Source organism: Oncorhynchus kisutch, linkage group LG5 (assembly GCF_002021735.2).
Source record: "Oncorhynchus kisutch isolate 150728-3 linkage group LG5, Okis_V2, whole genome shotgun sequence".
Lineage (NCBI taxonomy): Eukaryota > Metazoa > Chordata > Actinopteri > Salmoniformes > Salmonidae > Oncorhynchus > Oncorhynchus kisutch.
The window spans coordinates 63,518,606-63,537,484 of record NC_034178.2 but is presented as its reverse complement, the minus strand read 5'-3'; the positions used below and the strand labels follow the sequence as shown (position 1 = coordinate 63,537,484).

Genomic DNA, 18,879 nt, shown 5'->3' with positions numbered 1-18,879 from the left:
TCTCCACTATGCAATCTGGTTTCCGAGCAGGTCATGGGTGCAACTCAGCCGCACTCAAGGTCCTAAACTATATCATAACCGCCATCGATAAAAGACAGTACTGTGCAGCCATCTTCATCGACCTGGCCAAGGCTTTTGACTCTGTCAATCACCACATTCTTATCGGCAGACTCCACAGCCTTGGCTTCTCAAATGACTGCTTCCCCTAGTTCACCAACTACTTCTCAGATAGAGTTCGGTGTGTCAAAGTGTCAAATCGGAGGGCCTGTTGTCCGGACCTCTGGCAGTCTCTATGGTGGTGCCACATGGTTCAATTCTTGGGCCGACTCTTTTCTCTGTATATATCAATGATGTTGCTCTTACTGCTGTTGATTCTCTGATCCACCTCTACGCAGACGACACCATTCTGTATACATCTGGCCCTTCTTTGGACACTGTGTTAACAAACCTCCAAACAAGCTTCAATGCCATACAACACTCCTTCCGTGGCCTCCAACTGCTATTAAATGCTAGTAAAACTAAATGCATGCTCTTCAGCCGATTGCTGCCCACACCCGCCCGTCCAAATAGCATCACTACTCTGGACGGTTCTGACATAGGTATTTGTAGTTGTCCACATATTCTAGGTGTCTGGTTAGACTGTAAACTGTCCTTCCAGACTCACAAAGCCCCATATACTACCCACCACTGCGACCTGTATGCTCCCGTTGGCTGGCCCACGCTACATATTCGTTGCCAAACCCACTGGCTCCAGGTCATCTATAAGTCTATGCTAGGTAAAGCTTCGCCTTATCTCAGCTCACTGGTCACCATAGCAACACCCACCCATAGCACGCGCTCCAGCAGGTATATTTCACTGGTCATCCCCAAATCCAACACCTCATTTAGCCGCCTTTCCTTACAGATCTCTGCTGCCAATGACTGGAACGAAATGCAAAAATCACTGAAGCTGGAGACTTATTTCTCCCTCTCTAACGTTAAGCATCAGCTGTCATAGCAGCTTACTGATCACTGTACCTGTACACAGCCCATCTGTAAATAGCACACCTAACTACCTCATCCCCATATTGTTATTTACTTCTTTTTTTTGCTCTATTCCACCCTAGTACCTCTACTTGCACATCATCATCTGCACATCTATCAATCCAGTGTTAATGCTAAATTGTAATTATTTTGCCACTATGGCCTATTTATTGCCTTACCTCCCTAATCTTACTACATTTGCACACACTGTACATAGATTTTTCTATTGTGTTATTGACTATACATTTGTTTATCGCATGTGTAACTCTGTGTTGTTGTTTTTGTCGCACTGCTTTGCTTTATCTTGGCCAGGTTGCAGTTGTAAATGAGAACTTGTTCTCAACTAGCCTACCTGGTTAATTAAATAAACGGGAAATAAATAAATAAATAAAATATCTGGGGAAAGTATAAAACAATTCTAGAGTGTTGAACATTTCCAAGAACCCAGTGGTCTCCTTCATTGGGAAATTGAAAAAAATATGTAACTACCCAGACTCTGCCTACAGCTGGTCATCTGACCAAACGGGTAAGTGGTACCTTGGTCAGGGAGCTGACCAAGAACCTAATAACCACTCTGTTTCTTGGCTAAGATGGAAGAACTTGCCAGAAGGACACCAGTCTCTACAGCACTTCACCAATCTGGGCTTTATGTGAGAGTGGCCAGACAGAAGCCAATCCTGAGAAGAAGGCACATGACAGCACACTTGGTATTTGCAAAAAGGCACATGAAAGACTCTGAAAGCATAAGAAAAATGATTCTCTGGTCTGATGAGACAAAACATGTTACTCTTTGGCCTGAATGCAAAGCGCTATGTCTGGAGAAAACCAGGCACAGCTCATCACCCATCTAAAACCATCCCTACCATGAAGTATGATGTTTGCAGCATTATGCTATGGGGATGCTTTTCAGAGGCAGGGACTGGGAGAGTGATAAGGATAGAGGGAACAATGAATGAAGTCAAATGCAGGTAAATCCTTGATTAGAAGATGCTTCAGAGTGCAAACGACCTTAGACTGGGGCAAAGATTTACATTCCAACAGGACAATGACCCCAAGCATACATCCAAAGCAAAGCTGGAATGGCTTCAGAACAAGAATGTGAAAGACCTTGAGTGGCCCAGTCAAAGGCTAGACTTAAATTCCATTGATAATTTGTGAAAAGACTTGAAGATTGCTGTTACCACCACTCCCCATCTAATTTAACAAAGCTTGAGAAAATTTGCGAGGAAGAATGGTAGAAAATCCCCAAATCCAGATGTGCAAAGCTGATATACACCCAAGACGACTCAAGTCTGTAATTTCTGCCAAAGGTGCTTCAACAGTATTGCCTCAGGGGAGTGACTTATTTAAATCACATATTTCTGTATTTCATTTTCAATACATTTGCAACATTTTCTAGGAACATATTTTTACCTATTTTCTAAAAAAATGTATTGTATTTCATCCATTTTGAATTTAGGCTGTAACACAACAAAATGTGGAATAAGTCGAAGGGTATGAATACTTTCTGAAGGCACAATACAGTGGCAAGGAAAAGTATGTGAACCCTTTGGAAATACCTGGATTTCTGCATAATTGGTCATCAAATTTGATCTGATCTTCATTTAGGTCACAACAGTAGACAAACACAGTCTGCTTAAACTAATAACACAAACAATTATAACTTCTCATGTCTTTTTTGAACACACTGTGTAAACATTCACAGTGCAGGGTGGGAAAAGTATGTGAACCCTTGGATTTAATAACTGGTTGACCCTCATTTAACAGCAATAACCTCAACCAAATGTTTCTGCAGTTGTGGATCAGACCTGCACAACGGTCAGGAGGAATTCTGGACCATTGCTCTTCACAAAACTGTTTCAGTTCAGCAATATTCTTGCGATGTCTGGTGTGAACTGCTCTCTTGAGGTCATGCCACAGCATCTCAATCAGGTTAGATCAGGACTGGGCCACTAAAGAAGGCATATTTTCTTCTGTTGTTGATTTACTTCTATGTTTTGGGTCGTTGTCCTGTTGCATCACCCAACTTCTGATGAGCTTCAAATGGGGGACAGATAGCCTAATATTCTCCTGCAAAATGTCTTGATAAACTTGGGAATTCATTTTTCTGTCGATGATAGCAAGCTGTCCAGGCCCTGGGGCAGCAAAGCAGCCCCAAACCATGATGCTCCCTCCACCATACTTTACAGTTGGGATGAGGTTTTGATGTTGATGTGCTGTGCCTTTTTTTCTCCACACAAAGTGTTGGGTGAAACTCAAATGTAGTTTCATCTGTTCAGAGAATATTTTGCCAGTGGAACATCCAGGTGCACTTTTGTAAACTTCAGATGTGCAGCAAGATTTTGTTTGGACAGCAGTGGCTTCTTCCGTGGTGTCCTCCCATGAACACCATTCTTGTTTACATATCTTAGACTTGTCAACAGAGATGTTAGCATATTCCAGAGATTTCTGTAAGTCTTTAGCTGACTCTAGGATTCTTCTTAACCTCATTGAGCATTCTGCGCTGTGCTCTTACAATCATCTTTGCAGGACGGCCACTCTTAGGGAGAGTAGCAACAGTGCTGAACTTTCTCCATTTATAGACAATTTTTCTTACTATGGACTGATGCACATCAAGGCTTTTAAAGATACTTTTGTAACCCTTTCCAGCTTTATGCAAGTCAACAATTCTTAGGTCTTCTGAGATCTCTTTTGTTCGAGGCATGGTTCACATCAGGCAATGCTTCTTATGAATAGCAAACTCAAATTTTGTGAGTGTTTTTTATAGGGCAAGGCAGCACTAACCAACATCTCCAATCTCGTCTCATTGATTTGACTCCAGGTTAGCTGACTCCTGACTCCAATTAGCTTTTGGAGAAGTCATTAGCCTAGGGGTTCACATACTTTTTCCAACCTACACTGTGAATGATTAAATTATGTATTCAATATAGACAAGAAAAACACAATAATTTGTGTGTTATTAGATTAAGAACACTATGTTTGTCTATTGTTGTGACTTCAGATCAGATCAAATTTGATGAGCAATTTATGCAGAAATCCAGGTAATTCCAAAGGATTCACATACTTTTCCCACTGTATATCACCACCACTGTCTGCTGTGCTGGTCTGATGCAGTCAGGTGACACCATTCCTATCACTCATTAACCCTAATGATAACGGGTTACTAGTGTAAACTGGCTCTAACTAAACTGGGTTACATTCAGACACTGTGTGTGACGCAAGCACTATGGCCTGAGGTTTTCAACATTTGCGAGAAAAAGGATACAGTTGAGTCACAGTGACTGTCCCCTGTATTTTAGTGACCCTGCTCTGATGGCTAGCACACAACAAACTGTGTGAAATGCCAATACTATTAGTAGAGTTGTAATGTCCTAACTTAACCTGTGTGGTTGCTACAATACTAACATTGGTACAACTATGCCCCAATCACCTGAGCTATTATCATAATTTGTCATTAATTAATGGCGGTAGCACAAACCTGCAATTTGTGTGCACCTTGAATTCCTTTCCTGCAAAGGTCAATACAGTTCATTGACCAATATGATGACAATTATTAAAGATACACTATGCAAAAATCACTCCACTATTTCCTGGTTGCAAACATTCTAATAGTTTCCCTAATTTCAGTTTGTTATAAAAAAAAACAAGCAGTCATTGTGGAGGGAATCATTGTACCATCTAAACTACTTTGAAATATATTTTCTATACCCAAAAACGTTGTATTTTCAGCTGTTTGAATCTGGTGTACAAAACTAAAACTAAAAGACACAAAAACTCAACTTAAGAGTGGAAGCATATTGTAGAAATAGAATAGATCTACCCTGTCTTAGACTTGCTTTCAATGATAATGAAATATCTATAACTCACATTTCTATGTGAATTTGGTTGGGGTGCCCAAAAAGTTACATGTTGTAGCTTTACCTTTATTGACATTTGCAGGAGTTTATGGTAAATGGGAGTGGTAAACTAAGCTATAACCTACTGACCATTGCTGTCCTATCTTTCTGTCTCTATAACAATCTGTTTTATGGTATAGATATGAACCAATGAGGAAATTATCACATTTTAGAGACTGTCATAAACTTCTGTCATAAACTATACCACACACACTTCTCAACTGGTCTGGGAAAAGTATGATTCCATATAAAGTTATACTGAAAAAATATACCATACACTGATTAAGTTTACGACCTCCCCTTGCGGCTAGACCGCCCTATCATATCACACGATTTCAACTGTTGTGTAATTCCTAATGGCTGTTACAGTTGCTCACATGCAGCAACCAGCCTTCTGACATTCTCGGCCCGAAATAAAGAGCAACGGTGTCCACACGATCCCTCTCTGCACGCCAGTAGGGGAGACTTTGGCCAGCATTAAAGTAAGGGTAATGATCATTTTTAATATTCAACTGCATATTTCTATGTGTTGAGATTTGCTATCTCGAGATTGCACAGTGCACAATGTTCTACAATTTGACGTTTGTTTCTGGGTCGCGCGCCTAGCTTTACGTACGTGACATCGTTGTGTTTATACATTACTTTATAAAGGTTTGCAACGTTGCCAACCTGCAAGGTAGCTTGCTTACACTGTAATAAACTCATATGACGCTGTCAGAAAAGTTATCACTTTGTGGTGTAGCAACTTTCATTTGTGTTTTCTATCGGAGAGTGTATTGCAAAAGTGAAACTTCACTGTGCATCATTAAAAATTGATTCAAAGATTTTTTCTGCACACTTTTCATTGTAGGGAAGATATATTTAGGCTTTTTGCACGTATAAGTCTAGTGTACTGTAGAGCTACGTCGATTCTATTGGTCAATCCTCCATAGGCAGGGATCTGCTCTGCAACGTGATTGGTTTAAATAAGTGCGACCCCAAGGTATAAAATCTGGAGAAAAAATACACCTTTTGAGTGAAAGTCATTGAGCGTGTTCCAGCGGATCACTTTTGCCCAGCCGGTGACCATCGTTGGAAAAGTGTGTTGCATTATTGTGAATAAAACAATAATCTGATTTGCATCTACATGTCGACTGTATGAACTTTACAAAAATCCTGTGTTCACAGGTCATGAAGTTTTGATTGCAGTCGACTGCAACTTTCTGCAGTTGCTATTCACCAACTTCATCCTGCAACCATGGCCTGCATTGTGGGAGGCTCTAATAATTAGGCTGTTTTGTTTGACCCATGCAAACGTGATAAAAGACATGACTGAAACAAGAACCAACTTTGTCACAATTTGTGTATACAGATGCAGTAGATATACATATAAATGAATGTGATATGAGTCTTTCTCTCATTAACTGATTGTACAATGTACACACATATATGTTCAGTTTGTGAGTGTGATATGGGGGTTGGAGAACAGCTTGTATAAATAATGGCAACACTGACATATTGATCTGAGCCTTGCTGTTGGAAAACCACATCAGTGTCTGACCTTCGGCTGTCGCAGTTGAACCTCTAACGAATTGAATCCTCGACATTCGTATACAGTCGGTTGCTTGAGCCTTACCATTCAAACGTGCCCACTGTCAACCACTTTTCATGACCTTACTAACAAATGGATCTGATATTTGCTGATCTATTTGCCTGATTTTACACAAATGAAAATGGAAAACTTCTGGATAACATAAATATCATTAGGTTATTTTGAAATTGATCATATTCAAATGCTTCTGTTATAAATCTCGAGAAGTGCTTGAAGAAAGTAAAATGCTCTTTTGCTGTTTTTCTGTGGTGTTGCCTTTTTGTGCCAGTAGTTTGTGATCGCTCATGATGAGGATAGCTGTGATTGGTCAGAGTGTTTTTGGCCTGGAGGTGTACAAGGAGTTGAGGAAGGAGGGCCACACCATCGTTGGAGTGTTCACTATACCTGACAAGGATGGCAAAGCCGACCCTCTAGGTGAGCAGGCATGACAGCACCTTTTTTCCTCAGAAATAACAAGACCCTCTGTCTCTACACTGCTATAATGCAAAATTAATTTGCATATGAAACACAAAAGAGATATTCTCATAGTGGTGGGAGTCTTACTTTTTGCCGAAGGACATTTTACTTGGATATCAAGAACCCGCTCGAAGCCTTTGGATAAATAGTATGCATATTGAATTTTCTACCCTTTTCTATCAGGTTTTGTCCTCACACCAGAGTACATAAAGTAAACCAAAGACTACACAGAGAACACATATTGTGAAGGGAAACATAAAATAATATTTTTAATGTCAAGGGAAGTTTGAACTCGCACATTATCAGTCAAAGAACAGTCCTGTCCCAAACTATAAGAGAAAATCAATGGATTCTTCTTAAAATGTTGACAGGAAACAGGGGCCTTGATCATGTCAACTGAACACTGATAAAAGTTGTGCCTGTTGTTCACCCCAGATCAAAGTAGGCATTAGATACATTCCACTAGGCGCACACTGGTTGAATCAACGTTGTTTCCACGTAATTTTAATGAAATTACGTTGAACCAACGTGGAAGAGACGTTGTGCCCAGTGGGATAACATCAATCCTTTCCCCCATGTCCTCTGTCCTCAATGCATTTTCATAATCAACATAAACAAGTATAAGCATAAAGCCCAAGGTAATTACCATTTACATTTGGCTCTATTGAAAATGTTGATGCCTATAGCCAACCTGTGAAATTCCCCCTACCTAAAAGGAGCCAAGGTTTGTATACATTAAATACGTGTCCCTTGATGTAGCCTGATCTGACATGATTGACTTTGTGAACTCTATTCAGTGGCACACTTACTTTTACCCAACCAACCTGAACCAGAACCTGGGCTTGAGGAGATGATGAATATGACGGGATCTCCTCTGACACCTAGGATCCATCAATTCAAAGTCCTATTAAGCAGCTCTGCAAACGTTATAATGTAAATATGGAGTTTCGCAGAGCAACTATAGTCATTACTGCCATTACTCATGGTATGTACTTCCAAAGAAAAGTCTAAATAAAATAAATGATATTTCGGGATACTGTAATGTTGCTGGATAAGCCGACCTGTGCATGGCAGTAATGAGTGATTTTATTGGAGGTGCGCATGCACACTTGGTTAAAAAGGAAGTACACACACTGTGTGTAACGGCAGTAAGGATGACAGTTGCTTACAAAGAACTTACAAAGGGCCAAGGACAAAGGGTAATTCCATGGTAACGGAATTACGCTGCGACTCTGATTTTTCACTTTAAACAAAAAAAAAAACATTGATTTCAAAGTTTAACAAACCATACAACTCTATGCAAAATGACTACTTTGAACAATTTGCACAGTAAAAAAAAGATAATTAATGTTACCAAACTTTGTATCTGCACAGTTCTTCCTGTAAATGTGTTTTTGTAAAATGTTCTGTAGAAATAAATTGTTAAAACTAGTACTTGTGCATAGAGTTGTATTGTTTGGTAAATGTTGGAATCAATGTTTTTTTTGTTTGATATACATTTTAAAGTGAAAGATATATGTCTTGGCGTAATTCCGTTTCCATGAAATTGCCACAAACAGCCCAGTACATCACTGGAGGTACATCACTGGGGCTGAGCTCCCTGCCATCCATGACCTCTATATCAGGCGGTGTGAAATCAATAAAGACCCCCACCACCCAAGCCAAGGAGTGTTATCTCTGCTTCCGCACGGCAAGTGGTACCGGTGCATCAAGTCTGACACCAACAGGCTCCTGAACAGCTTCTATCCCCAAGCCATAAATAGCTAACAAAATGGCTACACAGACTTTCTGAGTTGGCCCTTGTATTTATATTCTCTATCCACACTCACAGGACTACACACTCACGCACACTGACACTTCAACACACACATAACATGTACACACATTTATACTGACTCTATACACAACTCACATACAATCTTCATTTACACTGCTACTACTCTGTTTATCATACATCCAGATGCCTAGTCACCTTACCCATATACATATCACTCCAGTATCCCTGCACATTGTAAATATGGTACTGGAACTGATCCTGTATATACAGTAGCTTCTTACATTCCTGTGAATTTTTGTTCTACTTTGTTATTGTTTTGTACTACATTGACATTGATCACTGCACTGTTGGTTTTAGAGCATGCAAGAAAGGCATTTCACATTTGATATTAACTTGAAATCATAGAATTACTATAATGGTTGGGCAAGCCCCTTAGACCATGGCAATTCGACTTGAATTACATACGGTATGGGAGAAACATCCCTCCTGTCTTCTCCCCTCTACACCTACAGGCGTGGAGGCTGAGAAGGATGGTGTGAACGTCTTCAAGTTCCCACGCTGGCGCCTGAAGGGGAAAGGCATCCCGGAGGTGGTGCAGGTCTACAAGGCCACGGGGGCCGAGCTCAACGTCATGCCCTTCTGCTCCCAATTCATCCCCATGGAGGTCATCGACCACCCAGCCCACGGTTCCATCATCTACCACCCCTCCCTGCTGCCCCGACACAGGGGGGCCTCCGCCATCAACTGGTGAGTCGGTGGCTGCTTGGACAAACGGATGGATGTTGGTTGGGTGGATAGACAAACGGATGATTGGTTGATTGATGAGAGGCTTGCGTGGGTAAACTAAAAAACGTCAAGTAGCTTGAGTGTGTTAGGCTTACTTTACCCTCTCCATGGGTTTGACAACAGGACCTTGATCCACGGGGACAAGAAAGGTGGGTTCACAGTGTTCTGGGCGGATGATGGACTCGACACTGGACCAATCCTGCTGCAGAGGGAGTGTGATGTGGAGCCTGATGACACTGTCAACACCATCTACAAGAGGTTCCTCTTCCCTGAGGGAGTGAAAGGCACAGTAAGTCAAAGAGATACAACAAGGCCACACTTCAGTACTCTGAGGAATGCAGAGTTTTCTCTGTCTGTCACATAGGGCCAGCCAAATCAACAAATATTGTTTGAAACAGAGTTTCATGTATGCAAAAATAAAGTGCAGCATAGTACAACAACACATGGAGGGTGAGACCATTCCGTACTGTTGGGAATCTTTGAGCATGTTTGTCAAGTTTACCTGATTCACAGGTGGATGCAGTGAGGCTGATCGCAGCAGGGAATGCCCCAAAGATCATCCAGCCAGAGGAGGGAGCCACCTATGAGGGGATTCAGAAGAAAGACAATGCCAAGGTAGGCCAAGACCTTAACTAAATTCTCTACACACACTGCTCCTGCCATCTTGCTTCTAACCACAAGTTCAGTGGACCGCTCAAGCACTCCTGTAACACTATGTTTGAGATTACATATTACATAGGACCACATATTACATACTGAGATTACAAATGACATAGGACCACATATTACATAGGACCACATATTTCCTATTGTTTGATTCAGATATGCATGTCTACGTTGATTTCAGGTAATTAGTTATTATGATTTGTGTTTTTCTGTAGATTGACTGGAACCAGTCTGCACAGGTCCTACACAACTGGATCAGAGGAAATGACAAAGTGCCTGGAGCCTGGGCAGAGGTTGATGGACAGGTAAGAATATAGTTGTTTACTGAGCGTATTGTTTGTTGCTTCAGTAATGCCACTGTCAGCCAGCCAAAAGAACATGCTGAGAAGGATTATCACCACAGCAAGCAAGGTTCTTGAAGTCACACTGACAGGCTTGATGAGATCTTCAAGGTCAGGGCCCTATCCATTCACTGAGACCACTATCCATTCACTGAGACCACTATCCATTCACTGAGACCACTATCCATTCACTGAGACCACTATCCATTCACTGAGACCACTATCCATTCACTGAGACCACTATCCATTCACTGAGACCACTATCCATTCACTGAGACAATTATCCATTCACTGAGACCACTATCCATTCACTGAGACCACTATCCATTCACTGAGACCACTATCCATTCACTGAGGCCACTATCCATTCTCTGAGACCACTATCCATTCTCTGAGACCACTATCCATTCACTGAGACCACTATCCATTCACTGAGACCACTATCCATTCACTGAGACCACTATCCATTCACTGAGACCACTATCCATTCACTGAGACCACTATCCATTCACTGAGGCCACTATCCATTCTCTGAGACCACTATCCATTCACTGAGACCACTATCCATTCACTGAGACCACTATCCATTCACTGAGACCACTATCCATTCACTGAGACCAGCAGGCTGGGCTTCTTACTGTATCTACTGTGTATACATGTCATGAATGTGTATTGTCCTTTTCTTAAACAGCATTTTGAAACAAGTACGTGATACGGCAACACATTTTCCCCAAGTGTACAATAAAGACAATAAAGTACATGCAGAGCCTGTGGTCTAACTGTAATGCTCCTACTCCCCCCCCCCCCCCCCCCCCCCCCCGGAGACCGGTGTTCAAATCCCTGTGTCCACCCTTCCTCCCGCCCTGTTTCTAACTGTCTAATAAAATGTGAATCATATAGCCGTGTTCTCACCTGTTCTCACCTGTTCAGTCACATCAGTGCAGATGAGGTATAGGAGAAAAGGAAAGGAGGCCAGTCTAGACCATTGAGCTCCACCCAAAGGCTGATTCCACTGCGGTCTCTCCTGTCTCTCCTCTAGAAGGTGACGTTCTATGGTTCCTCTCTGCTAGACAGTGGTGCCACTGCTATTGGTCAGCCCCTGGAGATCCCTGGTGCCAGTCAACCCGGTCTGGTCTCTAAGGCGGGCCTGATGCTGTTTGGCAACGACGGCAAAGCGGTAGGTCGTTTAATGTTACACAAACATCATTTAAAGATTATAATTATATTACTACCACTACCAGGGATTCTTGATTGTTTTTAAAGCCTCATGTCATATTATCACAATTTCATAGGACCACAGCTTTTCCTTTGGTTGTAAGCTTTGGAAGATGAAACATTTGTTTCTAACTTTTGAGCTATATGTATGTAGCATCCCTGCATGCAGACATGCTATACTACCTGGCCTTCAGGTCAAGGCTTTTATAGCACAGTTTGTAGTATTTGTATGTGTATTTATTATGGATCCCCATTAGCTGCTGCTTTTCCTGGGGTCCAGCAAAATTAAGGCAGTTTATAAAATTTTAAAACATTACAATAAATTCACAGATTTCACAACACACTGTGCGCTTTCAGGCCCCTACTCCTCCACTACCACATATCTACAGTACTAAATCCACGTGTATGTATAGTGCGTATGTTATCGTGTGTCTTTGCCAATGTTTGTGTTGCTTCACAGTCACCACTGTTCCATAAGGTGTTTTTTTAATCTGTTTTTTTAAAATCTAGTTTTACTGCTTGCTTCAGTTACTTAATTTGGAATAGAGTTCCATGTAGTCATGGCTCTATGTAGTACTGTGTCCCTCCCATAGTCTGTTCTGGACTTGGGAACTGTGAAGAGACCTCTTGTGTCATGTCTTGTGAGGTATGCATGGGTTTCTAAGCTTTGCACCAGTAGTTCAAACAGACAGCTCAGTGCATTCAACATGTCAATACCTCCCATAAATAAAAGTAGTGATGAAGTCAATCTCTCCTCTACTTTCAGCCAGGAGAGATCGACATGCATATGATTAATTTTAGCTCTCTGTGTACATCCAAGGGCCAGCCGTGGTGCCCTGTTCTGAGCCAATTGCAATTTTCCAAAGTCCTTTTTTGTGGCACCTGACCACACAACTGAACAGTAGTCAAGGTGTGACAAAACTAGGGCCTGTAGAACCTGCCTTGTTGATAGTGTTGTTAAGAAGGCAGAGCATCACTTTACTATAGACAGACTTCTCCCCATCTTAGCCACTACTGCATCAATATGTTTTGACCATGACAGTTTACAATCTAGTGTTACTCCAAGCAGTTTAGTCATATCAACTTGCTCGATTTACATATTATTTATTACAAGATGTAGTTGAGGTTTAGGGTAAAGTGAGTGTTATTTTCCAAATACAATGCTTTTAGTTTTAGAAATATTTCGGGCTAACTTATTCCTTGCCACCCACTCTGAAACTAACTGCAGCTCTTTGTTGTATGTTACAGTGATTTCAGTCATAATTGTAGTAGCTGACGTGTATAGTGTTGAGTCAACCGCATACATAGAAACTCTGGCTTTACTCAAAGTCAGTGGCATGTCGTTAGTAAAAAAATTAAAAAGCAAGGTGCCTAAACAGCTACCCTGGGGAATTCCTGATTCCAACTGGATTATATTTGATAGGCTTCCATTAAAGAACACCTTCTGTGTTCTGTTAGACAAGTAACTCTTTATCCACATTATAGCAGGGGGTGTAAAGCCATAACACATACATTTTTCCAGCAGCAGACAATGATCAATAATGTCAAAAGCTGCACTGAAGTCTAACAAGACAGCCCCCACAATAATTTTATCATCAATTTCTCTCAGCCAATCATCCATCATTTGTGTACGTGCTGTGCTTGTTGAGTATCCTTCCCTATAAGCATGCTGAAATTCTGTTGTCAATTTGTTTACTGTAAAATAGCATTGTATCTGATCAAAAACATTTTTCCCCAGAAGTTTACTAAGGGTTGGTAACAGGCTAATTGGTCGGCTATTTGAGCCAGTAAAGGGGGCTTTACTATTCTTGGGTAGCGGAATGACTTTAGCTTCCCTCCAGGCCTGAGGGCACACGCTCTCTAGTAGGCTTAAATTGAAGATGTGGCAAATAGGAGTGACAATATCGTCTGCTATTATCCTCAGTAATTTTCCATCCAGATTGTCAGACACTGGTGACTTGTTATTGTTGATAGACAACAATCATTTTTTCCCCCTCTTCCACACGGACTTTATGGTATTCAAAAGTACAATTCTTGTCTTTCATAATTCGGTCCTATATACTTGGATGTGTAGTGTCAGCGTTTGTTGCTGGCATGCCATCCCTAAGTTTGCTTATCTTGTCAATGAAAAAGTCATTAAAAGTAGTTTGCAATATCAGTGGGCTTTGTGATGAATGAGCCATCTGATTCAATAAATGAAGGAGCCGAGTTGGCTTTTCCCCCAAAAATTTCATTTAAGGTGCCCCAAAGCTTTTTACTATCATTCTTTATATAATTTCTTTGTTTCATAGTGTAGTTCTTTTTATTTAGTTTAGTCACATGATTTCTTAATTTGCAGTAAGTTGGCCAATCGGTTGGGCTGCCAGACTTAATTGCCATACCTCTCAACTATACAATTTTTCAATTCCTCATCAATCCAAGGTGATTTAACAGTTTTTACAGTTATTTTTTTAATGGGTGCGTGCTTATTAGTAAAGTGCAGCGTCTGGTTGCTCCTCATTACACACCACAGACCAACAAATATGATATACATCATCAACATATGAATCACTACAAAACTTCTTGTATGGCCTCTTATACACTATATGAGACCCAGCCTTTGGAACGTTGGTTTTCCTAGATATGGCTATTATATTGTGATCACTACATCCTATGGATTTAGATACTGCTTTAAAGCAAATATCTGCAGCGTTAGTAAAGATGTGATCAATACATGTTGATGATTTAATTCCTGTGCTGTAACTACCCTGGTAGGTTGACTGACAACCTGATCCAGGTTGCAGGCACTGGTTACAGTTTGACGTTTTTTACTGAGTGGGCAGCTTGATGATTGCCAGTCAATATTTCAATCACCCAGAAAATATACTTCTCTATTGATGTCACATACATTATTAAGCATTTCACACATATTATCCAGATACTGACTGTTAGCACTTGGTGGTCTATAGCAGCTTCCCACAATAATTTGCTTTAGGTGAGGCAGATTAACCTGTAGCCATATTTTTTCAACAGTATTTAACATTAGATTGTCTCTAAGCTTTACAGGAATGTGGTTCTGAATATAGACCGCAACACCGCCTCCGTTGACATTTCTGTCTTTTCTGTAGATGTTATAACCATGTATTGCTACCACTATCATCAAAGGTATTATCTAAGTGAGTTTCAGAGATATGGATATGAATGTTATCTGTTACAAGCAAGTTATTGACTTCATGGACCTTGTTTCTTAGGCTACATATGTTAATATGGACTATTTTTAGCACTTTTCTGGGTTGCTTGATTGTTTTTAATGCTTTACTGGGAAGCATATCAGAGGTAGACTTACTCATGTTATTTACATTGGAGCTGATAGTGCAGGGTGAGCTGCATAATGTGGTGATCATACCCTGCCATCTCATGGTGACTGGCTGTTCCCCCTCATTAGCAGGGGAAATAACTGGTCTGTTAGTACTGTACTTTTTTTGTCAGAGCTGGGCCAATGACCTTTGGCCTGCGCTGAAAAGCTCTTTGTGTGGTGTTATGTAATATGTAGGAGTAACAGAGAGGGTAGACAGAGACTCTTCACTTTTTGTTTATTTCACTTTTGTTTATCCATTTCACTTGCTTTGGCAATGTAAAAATATGTTCCCGTGCCAATAAAGCTCCTTGAATTTTAATTGAGAGAGAGGATAGAGGGGTTTTGAGTGAGAGAGTGTGTTAGAGACTGACTGAATGAAAGAGAGAGTTGAGAGGCAGCCCAGTGTTAATGAATCATAGGGAGACTAATGTGTTTAGTAGCTCCATTGTCTTACCTCTTTTCAGTCAGCTCTATGGGCTGAATGCCATGGAATTTCCAGGAAGATTAATTAGTTCCGGGGACTTCTCCTCAATCAGCTCTAAATTTGTTTGTTCCCCACGATCTCACATTACTTTGGGGGAAATAGTATAAGGACATACTGTACGTGTTTTACACGTTTATACATTCTGAATATATTTTTAAACCCATATTTGTCATCATGTAATGCTATTGGGTTGTAAACATGCATTCAGGGTATATATGCAGACGTAATGTATCGATGCCCAGAATGAGTCCTGCAAAAAAGTGTTTTATTTGACCAATCTGGGTTGACCATAGACCGTATAGGATATGACCCGAGTCTACTGCACACGGTCTCGATATGACCCAGGTTTTTCTGGCCTCTACTGGTCATAAATTGTAATACAAGTGGAGCTAAATAAAACTCAATGCGTCTCATTGTGAAGACAGGGAGAGTCTACCTGGGTTGTGTTCATTAGGTACAGCACATTTAAGAAAATGTATTAAAAAATCTAATTTCTGTTTTACATTGCAAAAAGTTTTCCATCCCGTGCACTTATGGACACGCCCCCGGAGTTTTAACAGTGCTCAAAATCAGCCTGCAATAGCTAGGACTTTGACTTTGCAATTAGGACTTTATAAAAGTGAATTTATACAGTTACCCTGCATGCGTGTTTGAAGTCTGTTTGAAAAACAAAGCACATTTTCAGTGAACAAATTGGTTTGAATAATTAATAGGTGTACACAAACTTAATTCCATTAGGTCAATATTTTCCTAACATAGTTCTCAATTTGAGAACTGACATTCTTTGAAAGGGGTTATACTACGAAGCAAGCTAGATCTACGCAGGGTTTTCTAAAGCTAGCCAGCTTCAGTTAGCATCCCATTCCAGCTCAGGCTTCATCCGTACTACTACGGTGGATATTTCTCGTCCGCCTGCCGCTAACTCTAGTAGGCTTGTAATTGCGTGTGCTCGTCGCATGTTGCTAGTCAAACTCTTCATTGAGACAATGCTGAAACATCAATCCATGTCAGTGCTGAAATAAAAATGAAATAAACTTTTAACATCGCCGTCTTTATTTTATTACTTGTGTTGTTAAGGCTGTGTAAGGGAGGCGAAGTCAGGTGCAGGAGAGCAGAGTAGAGTAAACAGGCACACTTTTATTCCATTCAACAATAGGCCCAAAAAATGACATAAGTGCCCAAAAACACAGAACATAAACTATCGCGCGTGAACATACACACAAAGACATGATGGGGAACAGAGGACTAAATACATGTAGATTGATTGGGGAATGAAAACCAGGTGTGAAAACCAAGACAAAACAAATGGACAGATTAAAAATGGAGCAGAGATGGCTAGAAAGCCGGTGACGTCAATCGCCGAACGCCGCCTGAACAAGGAGAGGAGCCGACTTCGGCTGAAGTCGTGACAGTACCCCCCCCTAGACGCGCGGCTACAGCGGCGCGCCGACACCGGCCTCGGGGATGACCCGGAGGGTGAGGCGCAGTGCGATCCGGCTGGCGACGGTGAAACTCCCGCAGCAGTTCGGGATCCAAAACATCCGCAACCGGAACCCAGCACCTCTCCTCCGGACCGTACACCTCCCACTCCACAATGTACTGAAGGCCCCCTGCCCAACGACTCGAATCCAGGATGGAACAAACGATGTACGCCGGGGACCCCTCGATGTCCAAAGGGGGCAGAGGGACCTCCCGCACCTCAGATTCCTGGAGCGGACCAACCACTACCGGCCTGAGGAGAGACACATGGAACGATGGGTTAATACGATAATCAGAGGGAAGCTGTAATCTGTGACATACCTCGTTCACCCTCCTCAGGACTTAAGGGCCCCACAATCCGCGGACCCAGCTTCGGGCAGGGCAGGTGGAGGGGCAGGTTTTCGGGTCGAGAGCCAGACCCGGTCCCCCGGTGCGAACACCAGGGTCTCACGGTGGTGATGGTCCGCGCTGGTTTTCTGGCGAAGCGCGGCTCGCTGGAGGTGTATACGGGCGGCCTCCCATGTCTCCTCCGCACGCCTGAATCAGTCATCCACCGCAGGAGCCTCGGTCTGACCCTGATGCCACGGCGCCAGAACCAGCTGATACCCCAATACACACTGAAAAGGGTGAGAGGTTAGTGGAGGAGTGGCTAAAACCTGCCCGTTACTCTCAGGGTGAAAACCTGAGGTAAGGCTGATCGAGACCCCCAGACGTTCCATGAATGCCTTCCAGACTCTCGACGTGAACTGGTGACCCCGATCAGACACTATATCCTCAGGCACTCCGTAGTACTAGAAGACGTGTGTAAACAGGGCTTCCGCAGTCTGTAGGGCCTTAGGAAGACCGGGCAGAGGGAGGAGATGACAGGACTTAGAGAAACGATCCACAACGACCAGGATCGTAGTGTTTCCCTGTGAAAGAGGTAGATCAGTAAAAAAATCCACAGACAGGTGTGACCAAGGTCGTTGTGGAACGGGTAAGGGGTGTAGCTTACCTCTGGGCAGGTGTCTCGGAGCCTTACACTGGGCACACACTGAGCAGGAGGAAACATAGATCCTCATGTCCTTAGCCAAGTTCGGCCACCATTACTTCCCAGTCAGACAGCGCACCGTCCGACCGATCCCCGGATGACGTGTGGGCCCAATAGATCAACTGGTCACGGACAGCAGACGGAACGTACATACGTCCAACCGGACACTGGATGGGAGCGGGGTCTGTACACAACGCCTACTCAATGTCCGCGTCCAACTCCCATACGGCCGGCGCTACCAGACAAGAGGCCGGGAGTATGGGAGTCTGATCCATGGGCCGCTCCTCTGTGTCATAGCCGGGACAGTGCGTCTGCCTTCGTATTCTGGGAACCTGGTCTGTAGGACAGGGTAAATACAAAACGGGTAAAGAACATGGCCCACCTTGCCTGATGAGGATTCAGTCTCCTTGCTGCCCGGATGTACTCCAGTTTGCGGTGGTCAGTCCAGATGAGGAAAGGGTGTTTAGTCAAGCCAATGTCTCCACGCCTTCAACGCTTTAAGCACAGCCAACAGCTCCCGGTCCCCCACATCATAGTTACGCTCCACTGGGCTGAGATCCTTCATGAAGCACAGGAGTAGAGTTTTGGTGGCGTACCCGAGCGCTGAGAGAGCACGGCTCTTATCCCAGCCTCGGATGCGTCCACCTCCACTATGAACGCCAGAGAGGGATCCGGATGGGCCAACACAGGAGCCAAGGTAAACAGAGCTCTTAGCTGCCCAAAAGCCCTGTCCGCCTCAGCCGACCACTGCAACCGTACCGGACCCCCCTTCAGCAGTGAGGTAATGGGAGCAGCCAC

The 18,879-nt window shown here is 42.6% G+C and overlaps 1 protein-coding gene across 4 annotated transcripts in view; it reads left to right on the top strand.

Annotated features, from left to right (window-relative positions):
• The first annotated feature begins 5,270 nt into the window (after nucleotides 1-5,270).
• LOC109891397 (cytosolic 10-formyltetrahydrofolate dehydrogenase) overlaps nucleotides 5,271-18,879 on the top strand; it is a 43,441-nt gene continuing 29,832 nt past the window's right edge. Inside the window, exons 1-7 of one of the 4 annotated variants that reach the window (XM_031825653.1) lie at nucleotides 5,271-5,401; nucleotides 6,782-6,924; nucleotides 9,256-9,490; nucleotides 9,653-9,818; nucleotides 10,043-10,144; nucleotides 10,411-10,500; nucleotides 11,576-11,713. In XM_031825653.1, the coding sequence (XP_031681513.1) occupies nucleotides 6,795-6,924; nucleotides 9,256-9,490; nucleotides 9,653-9,818; nucleotides 10,043-10,144; nucleotides 10,411-10,500; nucleotides 11,576-11,713 (861 nt within the window). In that variant the 5' untranslated portion in view covers nucleotides 5,271-5,401; nucleotides 6,782-6,794. Of the gene's footprint in view, nucleotides 5,408-6,778; nucleotides 6,925-9,255; nucleotides 9,491-9,652; nucleotides 9,819-10,042; nucleotides 10,145-10,410; nucleotides 10,501-11,575; nucleotides 11,714-18,879 lie in introns of all 4 variants that reach the window. The other 3 variants (XM_031825654.1, XM_031825655.1, XM_020483892.2) reach the window with 3 other exon arrangements.